Source organism: Haliaeetus albicilla, chromosome 8 (assembly GCF_947461875.1).
Source record: "Haliaeetus albicilla chromosome 8, bHalAlb1.1, whole genome shotgun sequence".
Taxonomy (NCBI): Eukaryota; Metazoa; Chordata; class Aves; order Accipitriformes; family Accipitridae; genus Haliaeetus; species Haliaeetus albicilla.
Window position 1 is genome coordinate 19,795,839 of NC_091490.1, and position 18,359 is coordinate 19,814,197.

The following is an 18,359-nucleotide window of genomic DNA, read 5'->3' on the forward strand; positions in this document are numbered from 1 at the left end:
GGAAGAGTGCTATAGGACAGTGCTATTCTTGGCCTGCCATTGATGCACTTGCTGTCTTGTGTCAAGGTATTCCTACCTCAGTTTGTCCTCCTATTTAAAATTAGCAAAATGGCACCTAGCTGAGTTCAGCAAAAATTTTCTAAGTGCCAGTAACTAAAACCAGCACCAACTGTAGTCCAGGAAACTTCTACTCCCTGAAACAGATCATAAAGTTTAAGAGGAGCCAGCCTGCAACAGAAGTGGACTTCAGCCGGTCCCAGAAAAGGGAAAGTCCAAAGGACTGATCCAGGTCCAGGCGCCAGCAAAGGTTAATCTGATCTGCCGGTTTTGCCTAACATACCACATTTCGTCAGTTCATGAACCAAGAGCTGTCCTGTTTCTCATGCAGCAGCTCCATCTGCTGTCCAAAAGCAAAGATGGACTTTGCATTGGGACCTCATTTACAGAATAAAAAAGGAAACTGACTTGAATAATTTGAAATATCTCTGGAAAATTTTCAAACACTTCCCCAGTCAGTCCTCCTGCATGAACAGAACCAACAGCCGGCCTTTACCTACCTGTGTAAACCAAATAACCAAAATGAAAATATGAGAAAAAATAACAATCATAAGAGTGTCAGGATTCTTCACTCGTACACCTTCAGAACTAGTCTTCTCACAGTAAACTCTGATTCTTCATTATCTGCAGTCATTTAGTGCTGTGCTGTCCAAAGGTACCATGTTACCAAATCACATTGGTGAGGTACTGACACTTACTTCACCCCACAGTAAATGTGCCCAGGTATTCTCAACTACAAGATGTTTATGGTGATTCTCAGTTACTTAAAAGTGGTTTATTTGAGTTGCACAAACATACATTTAAAAGCTTATTATTCTGAAGATCAACTCAGTTCTTAAAAACAAAAGTTCTGTTTCTTTTATGCAGTGGAGGGCCTTGAGGACTCAAATTAAACTTGCCACACTTTGCATTCGTTTGCCAGAAGCACTATGAAGAGTTCTGTCCATAACAGAACAGCTGTGGCAAGACCATATGGGCCCTGAGCTTGTAAATTCAACCAGATCTGCTCTGAATCTTGTACAACTGAGTGATCCTTGGTCTGTGTTTACAACTGTTATGGCTCCACAAGAGTTTGTTAGCTTGGGGAGTGTACCTCCAATATTGTACTTGCTGTAACTACTGAACCCTCCCAGTAATCCATCCCTCCCCACCCCCCCCCACCCCCCCCCCCAGTTTCTGGGCAGCAATTGCAGGAGCTATTTAATAATCAGCCAGCTCATGAGCTTTGGCTCACTGCTGACCACAGGCGCACACTAGCTGCCTTCATGGGAATCACAAGGCGTACTACCAGTGTGCCTTCATTACCTGAGTCACCTTGGTTATTCATTACACCCAATATCTCAGCCCTTGATGCAATGGCTAGTGGATTGTGTATCCTTATCTGCTTATTTTACATCAATTTGATTAGCTTCCTGGTTCCTCAGATTTTAGGGTGCACTTATTTTCACATTTTTCTCCACTCTTATGGATACTGATGCTTTTAAACTATCATGAAGTGAAACATGAGATTCTCACAAAACCTTTTTACTGCATAACCTAGGCCATGGCACTACAGAGCAGATCTCCTTCCAGCCCTGCCTGCTCGGGCCCCAGCTCACTCTCCTGGGCCCTCCAGTGCGACCTGGTGCCTGGCAGCCCCACGCCCCCTCCCCGAGCCCGGCAAGGGCAGCCGTGGGATTGCCAAGCCAAGGAGTCACCCCAGAAGCAGAAAGCCATAGGCTTAGAATTCAGTTTTGGGGAGGGTTAAAGGAAGAATAACCTCATACTTTTGGGGTTTCTAATATGCCTACTCTTGTTTTAAAAAAATAACATCAAAGACTTGTTTCAGACCATAATTAACAGCTTTTAAGGGAAAAATCTTGTTTCCACCGGGGGTTTTACTGTGATTTTAGAAGAGATACAGTTCAGTCATTGCTCCCTTTAACGGATTTAGTAATAGGCATTCACTGTACTTGGAGCAATGATCCAAGTATACTGTAATGTTTTCACCCACATTGAAACTATTGTCATGTAATAGAATATTATTTCCCTAATTTATTTTCTTTTTTGTTCTTTCCATTTACAAGAGTTTTTTGTAACGTCTCCAAAATATTCTCAGTCACTAATTTCCAGGTGTGATTCCCTACTTCTCTGCCTGTTGACTCACAGCAAGTTGCTGCAGTGTCTAGCAGAGATTGCATGGACGCTTTTTTATTGGTCACCTATGTCTTGTCTTTCAGATTCTCACACAGGGTTTTTTTTTTGTCTCATGTGGCACTGGAAAGCCAGCAGAACACTGCAGTGTGCATGGCATGCCCAGTAAACATAACCACGGTTTTCTATATTCTCTTAATTCAGATGCTACTGTTTAAAAAGAAAAACAAAACCTCCATGTATAGACTGTCCCTAAGTACCTACAATGCTGGAAATCACCAACGTTAAAATAACGTGCTTCCAAATAACCTTGGAACTGACCCTGTGTAGTTTCCATATCCTTGATGCTGACTGAAAGGTTTGATTTTTTTTTTTTTTTGTCTGAAATGTTCACGTTTCCTCCAGAAGTGGAGGGCTGTTAAAAGCACGTTATAAATAATGCCATATGAGAAATGTTCGTATTTGTTAGAGCAAAATCACTTGATCTAATTCATCAATGTATCACCTTCATCTGTGTAAAAAGACAAAATCCTATAAAGACTTCTGTAGGCAAACTCATGGACGTTTGGAGGAACAGTTCCCCCATATAAGGCAATTGTGGAATATAATTACATTCACCGAAGCATAAGGATTAATACTGAAAACGCCCAAGTGGGATGACGACAAATATCGTATACCGATTGCTGATGAAGTTAAAAAGAGTCAGTCTTCCACAAGAAGTAACGACGTCTCCCTACGGCGAGCGCTCACGGGGAGCGGTGGGCCCTGCCCAGGAGCCGGCCGTAGGCAGCGCGCCAGCGGCACGCAGAGGCTGCCTCGAGACTCCCTTATACAGCGGCTTATGAGACTAAGCCTATTCATACTGGTTAAAAAGAAAAAAGAGGAAAAAAAAGGAAAAAGATAAAGTATTCGCGGCTGACGCGTGGCACAGTCAGCCCGAAGCCCGCGGCTCCCTCCCGAAGGGCCGCGGCCGCGGGGCGCCGGCCGAGGAGCGTCGCGCGCAGCCTCTATGGGCGGCGTGCAAAAACTCCAACAGGTGGCTCCGTGGCGCAATGGATAGCGCATTGGACTTCTAGAGGGTGAAGGGATTCAAAGGTTCCGGGTTCGAGTCCCGGCGGAGTCGTAGCAGCCCTTTTTTTTTTTTTTTTTTCCCCCGACCCCCCTCCCCGCTTCCCCTTTTGTCTGAAACGTTTCTACCCCGCTCTCTCCCGCCCCTTACCTCACCGCCGGAGCAATGCGGTCGACCGACCTGGCGCTTCCCGGCTGCCTGCTCCCGTCAGCGAGGCTCTCTGGGGCCGCCTCCCGGCGTGCCGGACGGGGAAGGCTGGGAGCGGGCGGAGACGACGGCACCAGCCTCCGTCGAGGGCGGCAGCCGACCGGCCGTCTCCGCTAGAACCTCCGCTAGGCCCCAGCGACGCTAAGATGCTTCACCGCCAGCGAGAAAGGTGGAGGGCCGAGGACGGACGCCGCGGCGAGCGGCCGTCTGCCTCCAAGCCAGCGGGAGAAGGGCTCGCCTCCTCCCCGTCCCCTCGTCTGCCCTCCGGCGACGACCGCCGCCCGCCCGCCCGCCCGCTGGCGGCGAGGGAGCGCTGAGGGGAGCGGCGCCCGCCGCAGCCCGCCCCGGCGGGAAGGAGGGCAGGCGTCTGGCGGCCGGCGCTCCGCTTCCCCGCGATACAAGTTTTTTAGAAGTACGCACGAAAGAAAAGCCACCCGGCAAACCCCTGCAACAGCAACAACTCTGGCAAATGTGTCAGTACTGCAGACCGGCCCGGTTATGCTGTCAGTTCTCTAGACAAGTCTTCGGAAAGTAATTTTACCTGAAAGAGAAGACCGTCTTTCCTGGAGGCACTTCAGTGATGGGCCAAGATACCTTTCTGGTTAAAGTTATTTTCAAGCAATGGAACAAGCCCACAAAACGCAGCAGACAAAACTGAAGCATTTAACACTTGAATTAATACCATCTTTTCTTCCTGACTTACACATACCTACAGCTAGAAGAGCCGTTTTAATAGCAGCAATCAAATAACAAAACTGGGTGGTAAAACAAAACAGTAACAGCATTAAACAAGCCTTCTTGATTTTGCTCAGGATTGACTAAATTATAAATTTGTCTGATTATTTTATTCATAAATTATTTTATTCAATTTGTGGGGTTTTCTGAGAAATTATTTGTAATCCTGCATGTGTGACTACAGCCGCTTTTTCAAACTGTACTAATGTTTATTTAAAAACAATAAAGGAAAAATCCACATAACTGAAAATAAAACACAGTCAGGAACATTAACTATCACTGTTTTGCAGCAAAGGAACTCGCTCAAGATCGCCATCTAGCGATAAAATATGTATAGCCCTTTACAGAAACATCAAACTTTCTCAGAACCTGCAGATAAACAGCAAAACCGAAGCCTCTCTACATTAACCTCATAAAAAGCAAATAAATCATGTGACAGACGACAAAATGTTCCTCCTTGTTCAGTCACCTCCAGCAGTGCATTTGAGTCTAAATACTATTTCCCTTTCTACTTTTTGTATTTAAGGATAGCTTCATAAAATTTGCTTAGTTCCTAGTTGTGCTGGTTTCGACTGGGACAGATTTTCTTCCTAGTAGCTGGTACAGAGTGTTTTGGATTTAGTGTGAGAACAATGTTGATGACACACTGATGTTTTAGTTGTTGCTAAGTAGCACTTATCCTAAGTTAAGGATTTGTCAGTTTCCTATGCTCTGCCAGCAAGCAGGTGCACAGGAAGCTGGGAGGGAGCACAGCCAGGACAGCTGACCCGAACTAGCCAAAGGCATAGTCCATATCATAGACCGTCATGCTCAGTATATAAACCGGGGGGAGTTGGCCAGGAGAGGCCAATTGCTGCTCCGGCATCGCTCAGCAGGTGGTAAGCAATTGCACTGTGCATCACTTGTCTTCCTTGGGTTTCCTCTCTCTGTTATCTTCCTTTTCATTACTATTATTATTATTATTTCAATTATTAAACTGTTCTTATCTCAATCCACAAGTTTTACTGTTTTACTTCCCCCCCCTCTGACTCTCCTCCCCATCCCACCAGTGTGGGGGGAGTGAGCGAGCGGCTGAGTGGTGCTTAGTTGCTGGTTGAGGTTAAACCACAACACTAGTGAAAAAAATTTGAAGGCAGAGGCTTTTATATATACATGTTTGCATGTTGCAAGCAATATTTACATAATCAATACTCTAGAAATGCAGAAGTTAATTAAGGGCTACAGTCTAGAAGTAAAAGAGAAAACTACAGGTTCAAGGAGCAGGGCATTTCCTACAAGTAAGCATGGGGACTCTCCTGCAATACCGGCTGTGTAACAGATTCTAATGTGAACCCGAGTGGAAAAGTATAGGGACACAATTCCACAAAGTATTTGTACGAAGAGGGTGTTGAGGAAAATGTTGCACAGACAACATAGTATTTCAGAATGCATTAAGAGAACCAGGAGAAAAAAATTCAAGAGTTACAGCAAGCAATATAAATTGGACAGATGCTGCTTGTTAGAGATTTATGGAGTAATTAAAAAAAGAAAGCAATGTGAAGGCAAAGAGGCAGTCTAATAATCTGTAATAATCCTTATATCTGCCTGGATATGAAGAAGCTTTATTGCCATGAGGAGGGTGAAGCAGTGGAGCTCTGGGAGATGGGCAGTCTCTATCCCTGTAGGTTCTAAGCCCTGAGCAACCTGGCCTAACCCTGCTCTGAGCAGGAGGCTGGGGCAGGACAAGCTCTCACAGTCCCTTCCAACCTGTGTTATGGCAGGATTCTAAGTCTCAGCAGGACTTACCTAGGTAAGCTCTCAAGACTTACCTAGGTAGGCTCCTGTGATAAAGACAGGACTTTTTAAAAATTAAGAAATCAAAAAATAGTTTTATCACATGAAAAAGAGCAATGACAAGAAGACACCTTGGGTTTTGAGGAGACTAAGTTGATTGCAGAGAGATTAAAGATGCCCAAAGAAGGAAAAAGAAAGAAGTGTGAACAATGAGAGCATAACAAAGAAAAGTGAGAAGTATTTTACTCCTGTTCCTAAACTAAACACGCCTACTAATGGTGCCACACCAGCAACATCTCAGCCACTGTCAGCCTAATCCCTTTTCATTAGAGTCTTTTGGTTGCGACATCTAGGAGACGGCCTGTGAACCCACTGGGCTGTACAACCATTGCACAGTGTCTGTCCCAAGGACAAGAAGAAAAAGGAATACTGGCAAAACCAAGGGCAGCATAAAGAAACACAAGAACGGAATTATTACTGTCTATACAAAACATTCCAGTGACATCCAAAACAGCAACAGGTGCATATATAAAAAAACCGAACACGGTACCTACTGACCTTCAATCTTGGGGAAATTTCTTGTTAATAATGGTTTATGTCAACAAAGGCAGAACTACAAATTAACACAAATATTTCTGACAGCCATTAAAAGAAAGTATTACTTGCAATTGATAGGCAAAGTTTCTCAAACAATGCTAGTGTTTCACACAGAACTTTTTGATGTATTTGAGTATTTCCAGAGAAATCTGATAACCTGATAAGCTTAGGCAATCTCATGGTGCATTTTGTTTTTACTCCCTCCCCAGCAACTTAAACCTTATGTCTATTTCAATCAAATTTAACTGAAAGGTAAAGGAGTCCAAAATACTACCTGACTATGCTTTTATGAAATGTGGTGGTTAAGAAAAGGTACACTAACTAGTGCCTTAACTAAAAGAGGCTGAAGCACAAGCTCAGGCAACAGCTGACTGGCAAGCTGGCAAACACACCTGCAAGTACTACCCTGCAGCCCAGGAAACACTGTCCAGTACTTGTCACCTCTTGGTGACACAGGAGAACACGGGCACTTGCTGGGCAAAGTGTGTGGCAAAACAGAAGACATTAGAAAAATCAAAGGAAGGGAAAGGTTATAGAACATAAAACAAACTCCTCACTAGCTATGTTGTACATGAAGAAACTTCTGTAACTTCTGTTGAGCAGCCTGACCAACCGACACTGAGCTGCTGCTTGCTGTTTAACACCAAAGCTTTGCATTTCTCTTTTAAGGTCTTTCAGGGTTGTACATTGCTTTTCCAATGTTGCACTTTAACATCCCAGGATGCAACAGAATGAAAACTACTGTGGTGCCTTATTTTCTTTCCTCACTGTTCAGTATTAATTTTTTTATGCTTCCATGTCTCATCCAGAGAACAAGACACCATAGTTGTTTTTATTGGCTTTGTTATCATTTACAGAGAATTGAGATGCTAGCATACATATAATTGCATTAGAATAGCATCTGCATGTTAGCTGAGACTTGGGGACAGGTGGTTCGACTTGTTTGTGTTTCTTACTTCCCAATGAATTCAGGTTACTTTGCACGCCATTTATCTCCAGGCAGTCAAGACTTTTTAAGGAATCCAGATTCCAGTCTGCCTCTAGTAGCAGAAAAACATTATGGTCAACTTCAGGGGAAAATTTCTTTCAAGCTTTAGCTGGTGATCAATATATACCATGATGCTCATTTCATTTTAGCTATTTCCTGCACAAATCCTTAAAAAACCCCAACTACTTCTCATTCTCAGCAGTAGAAAATTTCATGGTTGAACACTGGTCAAAAGCATACTGCTTATTTAAGATCTGCAACCTTCAAAATTCAGTGTTCATATGGTAAGAAAACAATCAACACTGCTGGTCCTCTGATAATCACTTCTATATCTTTCTCACCCAATCCACCTAAGATGATGTAGCGGCAGTTTTATTTCTTCTATTATCTGTCTTTTCTGCTACCTGAGGGCAGTAACTGAGTTACGCTAATTCTAACAGCAATATAATAACCACATCATTAAAAACCAAGCAAACACCACAACAGTTCCAACAATCACAAAAGGTTATGAACTGTCACTAAATGGGAACTGAGCTGATGCCATCTCTGGTTCTATAACTGCAGCAGAGGCCTTCCAAACTCACCCTATTCATTTACCTGAAGAACTATTCCAAGTCAGCTACCAGACCACAATCTGCACACTACACCCTAGATAATGGACCCCACTGTCAAGTTATCTTCAGAAAGATCATCAGACAATTATAAAATGGTAAAAATTAATAATAGCAACATATGACTATTAAAATTTTATATATAAATAATACATATTTACATTATTTATTAAACAATAAGTAATTTATATCTTTATAATTTGTTTATATTTATTTATAAATTATATATATTATTTATATATTTTTAATATATATGTATTTTTAAAAGTATATGTGTATACACTAAATTCCAGGACATTCTCAATCCTATTATGGTCAGTATTGAAATAAACTCTTCACAACCAAACTATTTCTCAATACCTTCTATTACAGAATTGGCCAGCAGCAGCTCTCGACAAGACATGGAAAAATTTGTTCTGGTACCTAACGGGTGCCAAGGTGAATTACACACAACTTTAAACTGAACTTACTAATTCACTGATATAAAAACTGAAGCCTGAAAAGACCACAATCCAAGTTGGATTTTGTGCTCAGATTTAACAATAAGCTTTCGTATCATTATCTTTTTACATAAACTTTAATTTAAATAAAAATTATTTTTAAAATCTAAATTATTTAGATACCTGATAATTTGATAAAGCTCCCTATCAAATTCTCACTGCAACAAATTCCCTAAACAGTAATTTACACATGACCTGCAATCTTAAAAAAGAAAAAAACACCACAACCGAAGCATTCTGTAAAAAGTTTTATAACAAGTAAGTTGTTCCAGCTTGTTATTTTTCTTCAAGTCTTAATTGTGAAATTTCTTCTTCTTCCGATTCCTCTTCCCTGCTGCAAAAGCTGCTTTTTCACTCATGATCTCCTGATACTTCTTTTTATTATATCTGAACAAAATAGATAATTTGCTTTTAAGCATAGTAAACCAAAGTTCAGGAAAAGATAACATGGAAAGTACATAATTTGCTAAACTGAGTTCTCTCGTGTTTTCCAAGTTAGAGTTCTTTAAATTTATACACTTATGAGTAGGTAAAGGGAAATCAACACTTAGATTAATGATAAATGCAGGTAAATTTCTTTTTGGAAGTAAATTTGATTGAAGAATCATTAATTTTGGCATAACCAGGGGGTTCTTCACTGCACATGCAATCACATTTTGGACAGTGCTAAGACACTGCTACTGCTCACAGGAAGAAGGCTCATCAATTTTGACAATACTATGGACAAATTATACCCATTTTTATACTGCCTTCTCAGCAAACTCAAAGATAATCCACCTTACTCTACTCAAGATTGAAAACTGAGGTGAGATTAACACTAAACAATGAACAGGATATACGTACTGAATGTGAGTTGCTAGCAGCTCTAATACAGATTCTCATGTACCTGCACCCATTACCACAACGGATCACTGCATGCTGAGCAGTACTGAGGCTTTTAATTGCAACACTGAAACCTGACAAATATCTACACTAATGCTAAAGTATCTGGTTAAAGCCCTTAATTAGCCACAACATAAATTAACTGATCAAATTTGAAATACATTAATTTTTAAAAATAGCTTCTAATAAACACCTTTGTAAATTGGGTCAAGCCAGAAAACTAGTTAAGAAATAGCTATACTAACTTGCCTTCCTAACATTAATAATTAATTTACAAGCCTGACAACATTAACCTTATAATCCCAAATCATGTACTACTTCCAAGAAAACATGTCATTACGTGAAAAAAGAAGTGCAGATTATCATGTAATAACCAATATCAAAATGGATCAACCAAGGGATCTACTCCAGAAATTGTAGGTTAGGCAGACATTAATTAATCCAATCATACTCTTCAAGTAAGACTTCTAGCACAATTTTGATTTCTCTGACAGGAGGCAGACTGACATAAAATGAAATCATACCAACTTTCACAGAATTACAGTCAGCACTTTTCTATCAATTGTGCCAAGAAAAATTAATCAGTCTTTAAACAACAAAAAAAAGTGCATGTGTAGGCAATAAATCACTGTCCTGGTTTCAGCTGGGATAGAGTTAATTGTCTTTCTAGTAGCTGGTATAGTGCTATGTGTTGGGTTCAGTATGAGAAGAATATTGGTAACACACTGATGTTTCTCAGTTGTTGCCAAGTGGTGTTTAGACTAAGTCAAGGATGTTTCAGTTTCTGATGCCCAGCCAGCGAGAAAGCTGGAGGGGCACAAGAAGTTGGCACAGGACACAGCCAGGGCACCTGACCCAAGCTAGCCAACGGTGTATTCCGTACCATGTGATGTCATGCCCAGTATATAAACTGTGGGGAGGGGGGCTGGGAGGAATTGCCACTTGGGTACTAACTGGGCATCAGTTGGCAGGTAGTGAGCAATTGCATTGTGCATCACTTGTATATCCCAATCCTTTTATTATTATTATAGACATTTAAATATTATTATTAGTTTCTTTCTTTCTGTTCTATTAAACTGTTCTTATCTCAACCCACAAGTTTTACTTTTCCCCCTCCCCGATTCTCTCCCCCATCCCACTGGGTGGTGGGGGAGTGAGTGAGTGGCTGCATGATGCGTGGTTGCTGGCTGGAGTTAAACCACAACACACTCATTTAGAGCCCTTGTTTTTTAGTGTAAGCTTGTGCAGACACTTATTTTATAAGTGAACCAGAATAGGGCTGATATGTTATCTCTTCAACACTGACATTATTTTAAGAGCAGCTGCCAACAGAGATGACCCAAGTTGGATAAAACCCTTTTATGAAGACAAAATATGCCGTTTCAGTCTCATTATCCCATCCCTTAGATCTTCTCAATGGCAATGCTGCTGAAGTGTTAAAACGGACTAAAAAGTTTTCTTTGAAGTATAAAAAAAAAAACATATAAGCTGAATAAAAACAACAAAAAAAGTTATATAGTTAAAAATACTCCTCTCTTACATCAGATATTAGAATTATGAAACTGTTTTTAAATACCTTCTAAACTCAGAATCCGCAAGCAGCTCTTCAACAATTGTTCTCTTCCTTTGTTTCTTAGGGATTCGACTATGGTAAAAGTCTATAGGAGAATCAACTACAGTTCCAACCTAGAAAACAGAAATGAAAACATTCGTATTGTACAGTAAGATGTTGATTATTTTGCCACCCCCCCTTTTTTTTTTTTAAATCCTCAGCAACAAGTGTAAAGACACCTACAGAGAAAATCAGAATGGTATCATAAGAAAGTGCAAAATATCAAAAGAATTAAGCAATGTATTGTATGCAGAGTCAGTTTTTGTCTCATTGTTTAGTGCACAGAGGAGGGCCTGAGCTTTAGGACTGTACAGTTTTCAACACTGGACTGCTGCATCAACACTTGTATTTATAAACAGTTTTTAACTTTTAAACATTTTCCCAAGGAGGGAAAGGAAACCCTTACGACCATCTTAACTCTGTCATTGTGGTGGTTTCACTAGATGGCTATATAGCAGTTAATCCAGCTCTAATACAAGAGCTTCTCTCTGGAATGCATCACATTTTTCCAGCTGGCATGTTAGCCAGTTCTGATCATTCAGGTTAGTAGTGGAGATACATGGAGTACATGTTTCATGTAGTGAAAACAGACCTGCGCAGATCTCATTATGTGGAATAATTCCATCTAAGTTTTTCTATGCTGATAAACTTCAAAACATACAAGACCCACCCTTTAGAGTGAAGTGGTAATGCTTTAAGAAATGAAAACAATTTATTCAAGCATGCTAACTACTCAAACAGGCCTAGGTAGATGGAAGCCTGTTCCTATAGTCTCTGCAGTAATTATTTTCTTTATGCAAACCACTTCAAAGCTGAGAGCTACAGCAGCAGAAATTCTGGCTGACCACAAAGCTAGCCGTCTCCATTCAAACTGTATTAGCTAGTAAGAAAATAAATGCTAGTTATTTTCTACACACTTGTTAAAAAAGGCTAATACTTTAAAAAAGCAGTGAAGATCTAGTCCACTGAGGGTTCAAAATACAGATTAAGTCAGATGTTTGTTCACTACTATGAGATCAGCCGAAATTAAAGAGCCCCAGCATATATACGTATGTAATACAGAGTTAAGCAGTTGTAAACTGCAGCCAAGTAATCAAAACGCTTTAATAATTAAGCTATGCAATTAAATCAACATAGAGGCTACCTACAAAATAGGCAGGGAATAAGAATAGCTGTTCAAAACTTCAGCAGTACAATGCCACCTTCTGCTGCTTCCTCACCTGGAAATACTTGGGTAGGCCATCTCTATCATTCTTCTTATAAAAATGCTTAGGGTCCAACGAAGCTCTCATCTTCAAAACTTTAAGATCATTTTTCAGTTCACTTGTGATTTCTGGAGCTTTCATACCAAACCAACCGTCACCTGTTGTTTTCTCTCGCTCTGCCTAGGATGCAATACCAAGAATAATAAATATGCATTCAGCAACTAGGACAGCATAGAGCAGGGAACTCTCCCCTCCAAAAGATGGGTAAAACATTTAGAACATAACTCTGTACCTTTAAAAAGTGTATTCTATGACCCTTATAATAAGAAGGTCATCAGCACTATTATTAATGACAGATTTGTACCATCCGAGCACATTATCTTTCACTTCACTGTCCTGGTGACTAAAAGGATGGCTTTTCACACGATGGCTCAAGGAAGACACTAAATTGCAGTTTATCTCTCCACTTCCAGTGAGGCCTGTATATGCACACAGTCCCAGCACCGGGCTTTCTACCAAAGCTTGTTTTGTTATTGGAGGCATTATCAGCTCTTCACTTACCCTGCGCTGCTTCTTTAGCTGGTGAAGCGATTCCCTGAAGGGTGGGACACATTCTTTTTTTTCAAAATCTGGAGTTATTATACTCTTCTGCAAGAGCTGTAAGAATTTTTTTAATGTTAGGCAGAGATCTTGGTGATACAAATTTTACTGCTTAACCGTAGTTACAGAACCTACTAAAGGAATCATGCAGAATCTAAGCAAGCATTGTAATACAATACTTGAGTTTCTTTGATCCACAATGAAAGTAGTAGGGATATTCAGATCAGAACTCTGGCCAACAACAGAAAGCAGTTGGCTAGCTCTGGAAGAAGCGGGACAGCAAATGCTCCAGAATAAAGCGGGCTACCATGGATGAGCCTAAGAAAACAGTCTCAACGAAAATAACACATTTCAAAAGCATCCTTTGAGATAAAAGGAATAAAACTGCTAATTCTGTGTTAGGGAGAGTATAGACCTTTATTTACTGAAATTCATTCTTGCTATGGAGTAAATATCTTGTTAGCAGACCTTCGGCTCGTGTACCACTAGGCAAAACTGCAGGCATAATCAACTTCATTTTATTTTACAAGATAATGCTGGTATTTGCACTGCTTTTCAGTTTCTGAAGTTATCACATATATTTAAATTCTTACCATTAAACCCAAACGTAAATCCACACTTTGGCCAAAAATAATGGAAGTTCTCAGCAAATTGTAAAACAGGATACTTCTTTAAAAACAAGTAAATCAACCTTATTAAATTAACATCTTTGTGTTACAGTAGTCACAGGTAACTGCATAATTGTAAGCACATTACCTGGTCCTTCTTTTTTTCCTTCAGTTGTTTAATTACATTTGATCTAGGCTTCTGTTTTTTTGCATCAAAACTAATATATAAACCTCCAAGCTTCTTGATATTCAAACCAGGGTCTATGCTGCTGGAAAGATGTAAACTAAAAGAGAAATAGTTAATGATTAGAATATTGTAACAAGCATGCAGCTAAACCATCTACTGTCCTCCAAGAAAGATAAACAGAAAAACTATTTTTCTTTTTCTTCCCACTTAGTTCCAGTTCTGCAATGATTTTAAGTCCCAGTATCTAGAAGAAATACCTAATTTAGAGGTGACAGAATATGGGGCGGGGGGGAAATCATGCCATTATATGAAGTGAGAGTTTATTAAAGAATAGTACCTGTGCAATCACTTCACAAATCTTTCATATTAACTTTAATGCTGTATTCTTATCTTAGATATTACTATCTTCTATAAAATTGAATTCTTAATTCGCTTAACCTTGCCAAAAGAACTCATGACCATCATCCTCCTTCTATACATTGAGAAGCTTGCTAGCTAAAGAGAAAAAAAAAAAAAAACCCACAAAAGACAAACATGGGTGGTAAAAATATTGTCAACTCTTAGTGAAAAGTGTGAAGAAGCTACAATTCATCGTACAAATGTTTAAATCCTTGTCTGTATAACAGTGCTAGGAATAACATTATTAAACATTTCAAAGCTAGTAAGCTTCAGACATTTTTTTTTTCATTACTTCATTCAGGCAGCCAAAGGAATGTATCTGCAAACAATGTATGATGGCTGACTCAAAAGGAGGTTTTTGATTATAAGAATGCTTAAAAGCTCTAAAGTATTATGGAGAAATATGGTAATATCTAAAGAGGTACAACAGGTATTTATTGTAGCTTGAATGCTTATTAATACAAGCCCTTTACAACTTTCTACTGTTGTAACTAACCTGTCACTAATCTTCTATAAAGCCTTAACACCGAATGCTTGGCTAAGTTTTTGTAAGACTTCTAGCATACCTGAAGGTTTTTAGAAGATTAAGACTTATTTATCCAACCTAAACAGAATATTATGCTTTAAACATATGAAGCATATAAAGGGATTTTAGGAGGAGTTGGACTACAAGAGCTCAACAGGTCTCATCCAACCTAAATTACTCTATGATTGTATGCTGGGCTGATTTCACCTGGAAGTGTCACCATCCCACAGCACAAGAACTGAAAACACAGAAGTATATGCAACTGTTTAGGATTAAAAAGCATGATCTAATTAGGCAATGCGTAAGGAATTTACTGGACTTTTTGTTATTTATATCCAAAGTAAAAAAATCAACAATTAAGAACACTGTGACCTGAATAAGCAATTAAGCCAGCCTGACCAGTTTAAGCCAGTTTCACATTTTGTTTTTTAAGCCAAACCCATACAAGGCTTCCAGACGCCTAAATATTTCAGAGAGTTCTGTTATGCTATTTAAAAAAATTGAAAAATCCCCAAATCCTCAATTTATGGACTGTATTTGTATTTTATAATCGGTGCAACCCTACCTTCCACAACAATATGACTTACATGGTAAGACTACTCCCTCATTTATTCCACATCATTTAGCACTTAATGTACATACCCCATGCATATGCTTGAATGAAATGCAGATTCTTTAGTTATTCCCAGAAAGATACTTACATGTCAATCTTATTTTTCAACAAGTCATCATCTTCATCTTTCTCATCTTCATCTATCAATTCCTCTTCAGCCTCTTCCAGATCTGAGGATTCTTCACCTTTCTCACTTCCTTCATGCTTACTTTCGGCATCGTTATTCTGGTCTACCTGATCTAGGTAATACTTTTGGCTGGAACTCATGCCAGGCTCAGTATCAATTACAAAAAGCCCCTCAGCATGCAGTGAACTGGTTTTTAAAGATTTCTTGAGGGAAGGAGTCCTCTCATCTGCCTCTTTGTAACACAGATTCTCTTCAACTATATCAACGTCTTCCACATCACTGTTTTCAGATTTATCACTTTCATCTTTGCTTAGAAACAATGCAACAGAATCATTTCCACTGCTTGATCTTTCACTGCTGTGGGACACAGATTCAGCATATTCTCCTGTTTGGTCTTCACCACTGTCCACACCAATTTCAAGCATCCTGCATCTACCAACACTATCAGTTCTTTGTGCAATGGCTATGTCCTTTTGTGGGCTGCTCACTGCACTAGCTTGCTCACCCTTTCTTAATTTATCAGCATGGGTGAAAGATTGCTGTGCATCTGCTCTTTTGCATTCAGGAATATTTTTACTTTCATTTGGTGTTATTTGCCCGTGGGATTCTAAAAATTGTTTGGAACTCATGCAATCAGTCAAAGAAAGATCCATATGCTCTGATTTCCCCTTCCTCACGAGTATTTTGCTGTGTTCTTCTTGTATTTGGTTACATGCTTCCTCTGAATCATTTACCCCAACAGACTCTGTATTTTTTATGGCTTTTTTTCCAGGCGATTCAGTGTTACTTCGTTTCATTTTTCTAAGACCGCTGGGTGTCACATCACTCAAAACCTCTTCTTTCATGTCTTCACTCTGGGTTGTAATGGCAGATTCGGAAGAACATTTACTTTTAGGTGAATTGGGTTCTTTACTATCCTCAGTGACAGAGGAAGCATCTTCTGTGTCAGAGACAAGTTCTGTAGCAGGTCTAGAATCAGAAATTATTACAGGCTCAGATTTAATGGTGTCCACAATTAAGTTCTCATCTACCGAAACAATTCTGTTTCCTTTCTCAGTCTGCTTAGTATTTTCTGCTTGTGATTTCATTTGCATGCTCCTAGTAATTCGTTTAGTAGTGATGGATGGTTCCATATGAGAACTTAAGCAGCATGACTCTGCATCAGAAATATCTTCACTCTGGGCTTCATGAACTGCATCTGGCTGCAATTGCTTTTTGCTTTGCCTGCTTCTTGTAGTTCTGGTAACATTAGGCATCTGGACACCAGAAACAGCAGAGGAACAAGACTCAGCTTCAGAGACATCATCTTCATCCAGAACCCTGCTTAACTTATTTAGAAAAGCTGTCTTGTCATGTCTTTTTTTGTCAGAAGAATCTGGTTGATAAGGAACTACAATTTGTCGTCGTCTTGTTACTCTTACAAACAAAGGTGTCTGAAGACCAGACACAGATTCTGTTTCTGACACATCCCCATCAGGTTGCGGTTCAGCAACTGACAATGCTGAACGAACAGTTGTGTTCTCATTTCTAGTAATTTGCATCTCTAAACTATCACTGACATCTGACTTTGTTTCTGCAAGTTCCAACTCTTCAAACTGAGATTCCTGAATTACCTCTGGATTACGAATTGATTTAGTTCTTCTTCTAGTCATCCTCATAGACACAGGAGTACTAATTTCACCAGATGCCATCTAGAAAAGGAGTAGAAAGAAAGCGTGCTATTGACAGGTGAAATAACCCCATAAAAAGGATGCTACACAAATCACTAACAGTTTTTTAAACAAGTCTACTAAAGCTGACAACACATTACATGTCTCTGTGTAGCCCTGTTTACGTGGAGGAAGCATTAACAAACCATCCCTTGCTTATCTTCTTGTCTTCTGTCTTTTGGTCAAGGCAGGAGAAGAAACACACAGATATAAACAAACACAAACAGATATCTTCTAATTCTAAAAAGTTCTAGCAAGCTGTCAAGGGAAGCAAATGCAGAAGTGATGTTCAGAAACATTCAAAGATTTGCTCAACTGTAAAACACTTGAAGCCTAGCAACTGGCAGACCGTGCTCCAAAATGGTTTCCGTAAGCAATTTTACCCTTTTAGGAACAGACTGGCAACTGCAACACTAGGTATAACCTGCTCCTTTAACGATGCTTGTAAGTCACCTGGAAGGCCATTCAAAATTTTCCAAAGAAAAAACACTCTGCAACAGCAGGGTCTTCCCAAAACACAGAACAATGTTGGATGAACATAAACCGTGCTACCTAAACGATCGGTATTTACGCGAGTGTTTGCATGCCTAGTGGAAAAGCCACAGAGAAATGCCAAAATAACCGCAGTGCAAAGACAAAAAAACCCCCCAACAAAGCAAACCCTCCCCTTCAACATTAAATGGCTTAACAACCTACAGCGGCGACAAGCCCCGACAGGGGAAGGCGCCGCGCAGGCCGGGCTGCGGCAGGGAGCCGCTGCCGCAAGAGCGGGGAGGCGCGGCGGGCGGGCACACTGCTGCCCCCGCCCCACCGCCGCCCGCTGGTCCAGGCTACGCGGCCGCCACCACGCAGCCCCAGGGAGCCGGCGGGCTCCACCGCCCGCCGCTGCGCACAGCGCGGCCCCCACGGCGAGGCCGCGCGCGCGTGTGAAGATGGCTGCCGCAGCGCCGCCGCCTCACACCGCGGGTGGCGTCCGGCTGCCCGCGCCCCCCCCCCCCCGCCTGCCGGCTCCTCTCACCTCCGCCGCGTCGGCGGACTCGGGGCCGCAGGCGGCGCCGCCGCCGCCTCCCGCGGCCCGCGCCCCCTGCTCCCTGCGCCGCGCCGCCGCCCGCCTGGTGGCCACCATCTTGTCAAGCGCGGCGTGCCGGCCCCCACCTTCCGGCGGCGCAGGGGGCGGGAGCGCGGCCGCCTCCGCTCCGCCCCGCGCGGGAGGGGAGCGAG

General features: G+C 41.1%; 2 protein-coding genes and 1 non-coding gene across 5 annotated transcripts in view; 1 reads left to right on the forward strand and 2 right to left on the reverse strand.

Annotated features, from left to right (window-relative positions):
• Window positions 1-3,683, reverse strand: part of BCAR3 (BCAR3 adaptor protein, NSP family member) — a 113,423-nt gene extending 109,740 nt beyond the window's left edge. The window contains exon 1 of one of the 2 annotated variants that reach the window (XM_069789268.1): window positions 3,410-3,647. The gene's annotated coding sequence lies outside the window, so the exon portion shown is untranslated. Of the gene's footprint in view, window positions 1-3,409 lie in introns of both variants that reach the window. The other variant, XM_069789272.1, reaches the window with a different exon arrangement.
• Window positions 3,229-3,313, forward strand: TRNAR-UCU (transfer RNA arginine (anticodon UCU)). Its single transcript is given in 2 exon segments — window positions 3,229-3,265; window positions 3,278-3,313. It is a non-coding gene; the product is annotated as a tRNA-Arg (tRNA).
• A 5,222-nt stretch (window positions 3,684-8,905) lies between the features above and the next one.
• Window positions 8,906-18,304, reverse strand: DNTTIP2 (deoxynucleotidyltransferase terminal interacting protein 2). Of its 2 annotated transcripts, XM_069789274.1 has the most exons (8): window positions 18,157-18,304; window positions 17,043-17,120; window positions 15,391-16,685; window positions 13,726-13,861; window positions 12,931-13,026; window positions 12,385-12,549; window positions 11,129-11,238; window positions 8,906-9,057 (listed from the first exon to the last, which is right to left on the reverse strand). In XM_069789274.1, exons 1-8 carry the CDS (start codon window positions 18,262-18,264, stop codon window positions 8,964-8,966), a joined length of 2,082 nt encoding a protein of 693 aa, XP_069645375.1. In that variant the 5' UTR covers window positions 18,265-18,304; the 3' UTR covers window positions 8,906-8,963. The 2 variants fall into 2 exon arrangements, with proteins under 2 accessions (XP_069645375.1, XP_069645374.1); XM_069789273.1 differs by having other exon boundaries at window positions 15,391-17,120.
• Between the last annotated feature and the right edge of the window lie 55 nt (window positions 18,305-18,359).

Coding starts and splice junctions, on each gene's coding strand:
- DNTTIP2 (XM_069789273.1), bottom strand. CDS start 18,264: ATGGTGGCCACCAGGCGGGCGGCGGCGCGGCGCAGGGAGCAGGGGGCG. Junction 11,239..12,384: donor GCCTACCCAAGTATTTCCAG/GTGAGGAAGCAG, acceptor TCTGTTTTCTAG/GTTGGAACTGTAGTTGATTC. Junction 9,058..11,128: donor GCGGATTCTGAGTTTAGAAG/GTATTTAAAAAC, acceptor TATTTTGTTCAG/ATATAATAAAAAGAAGTATC.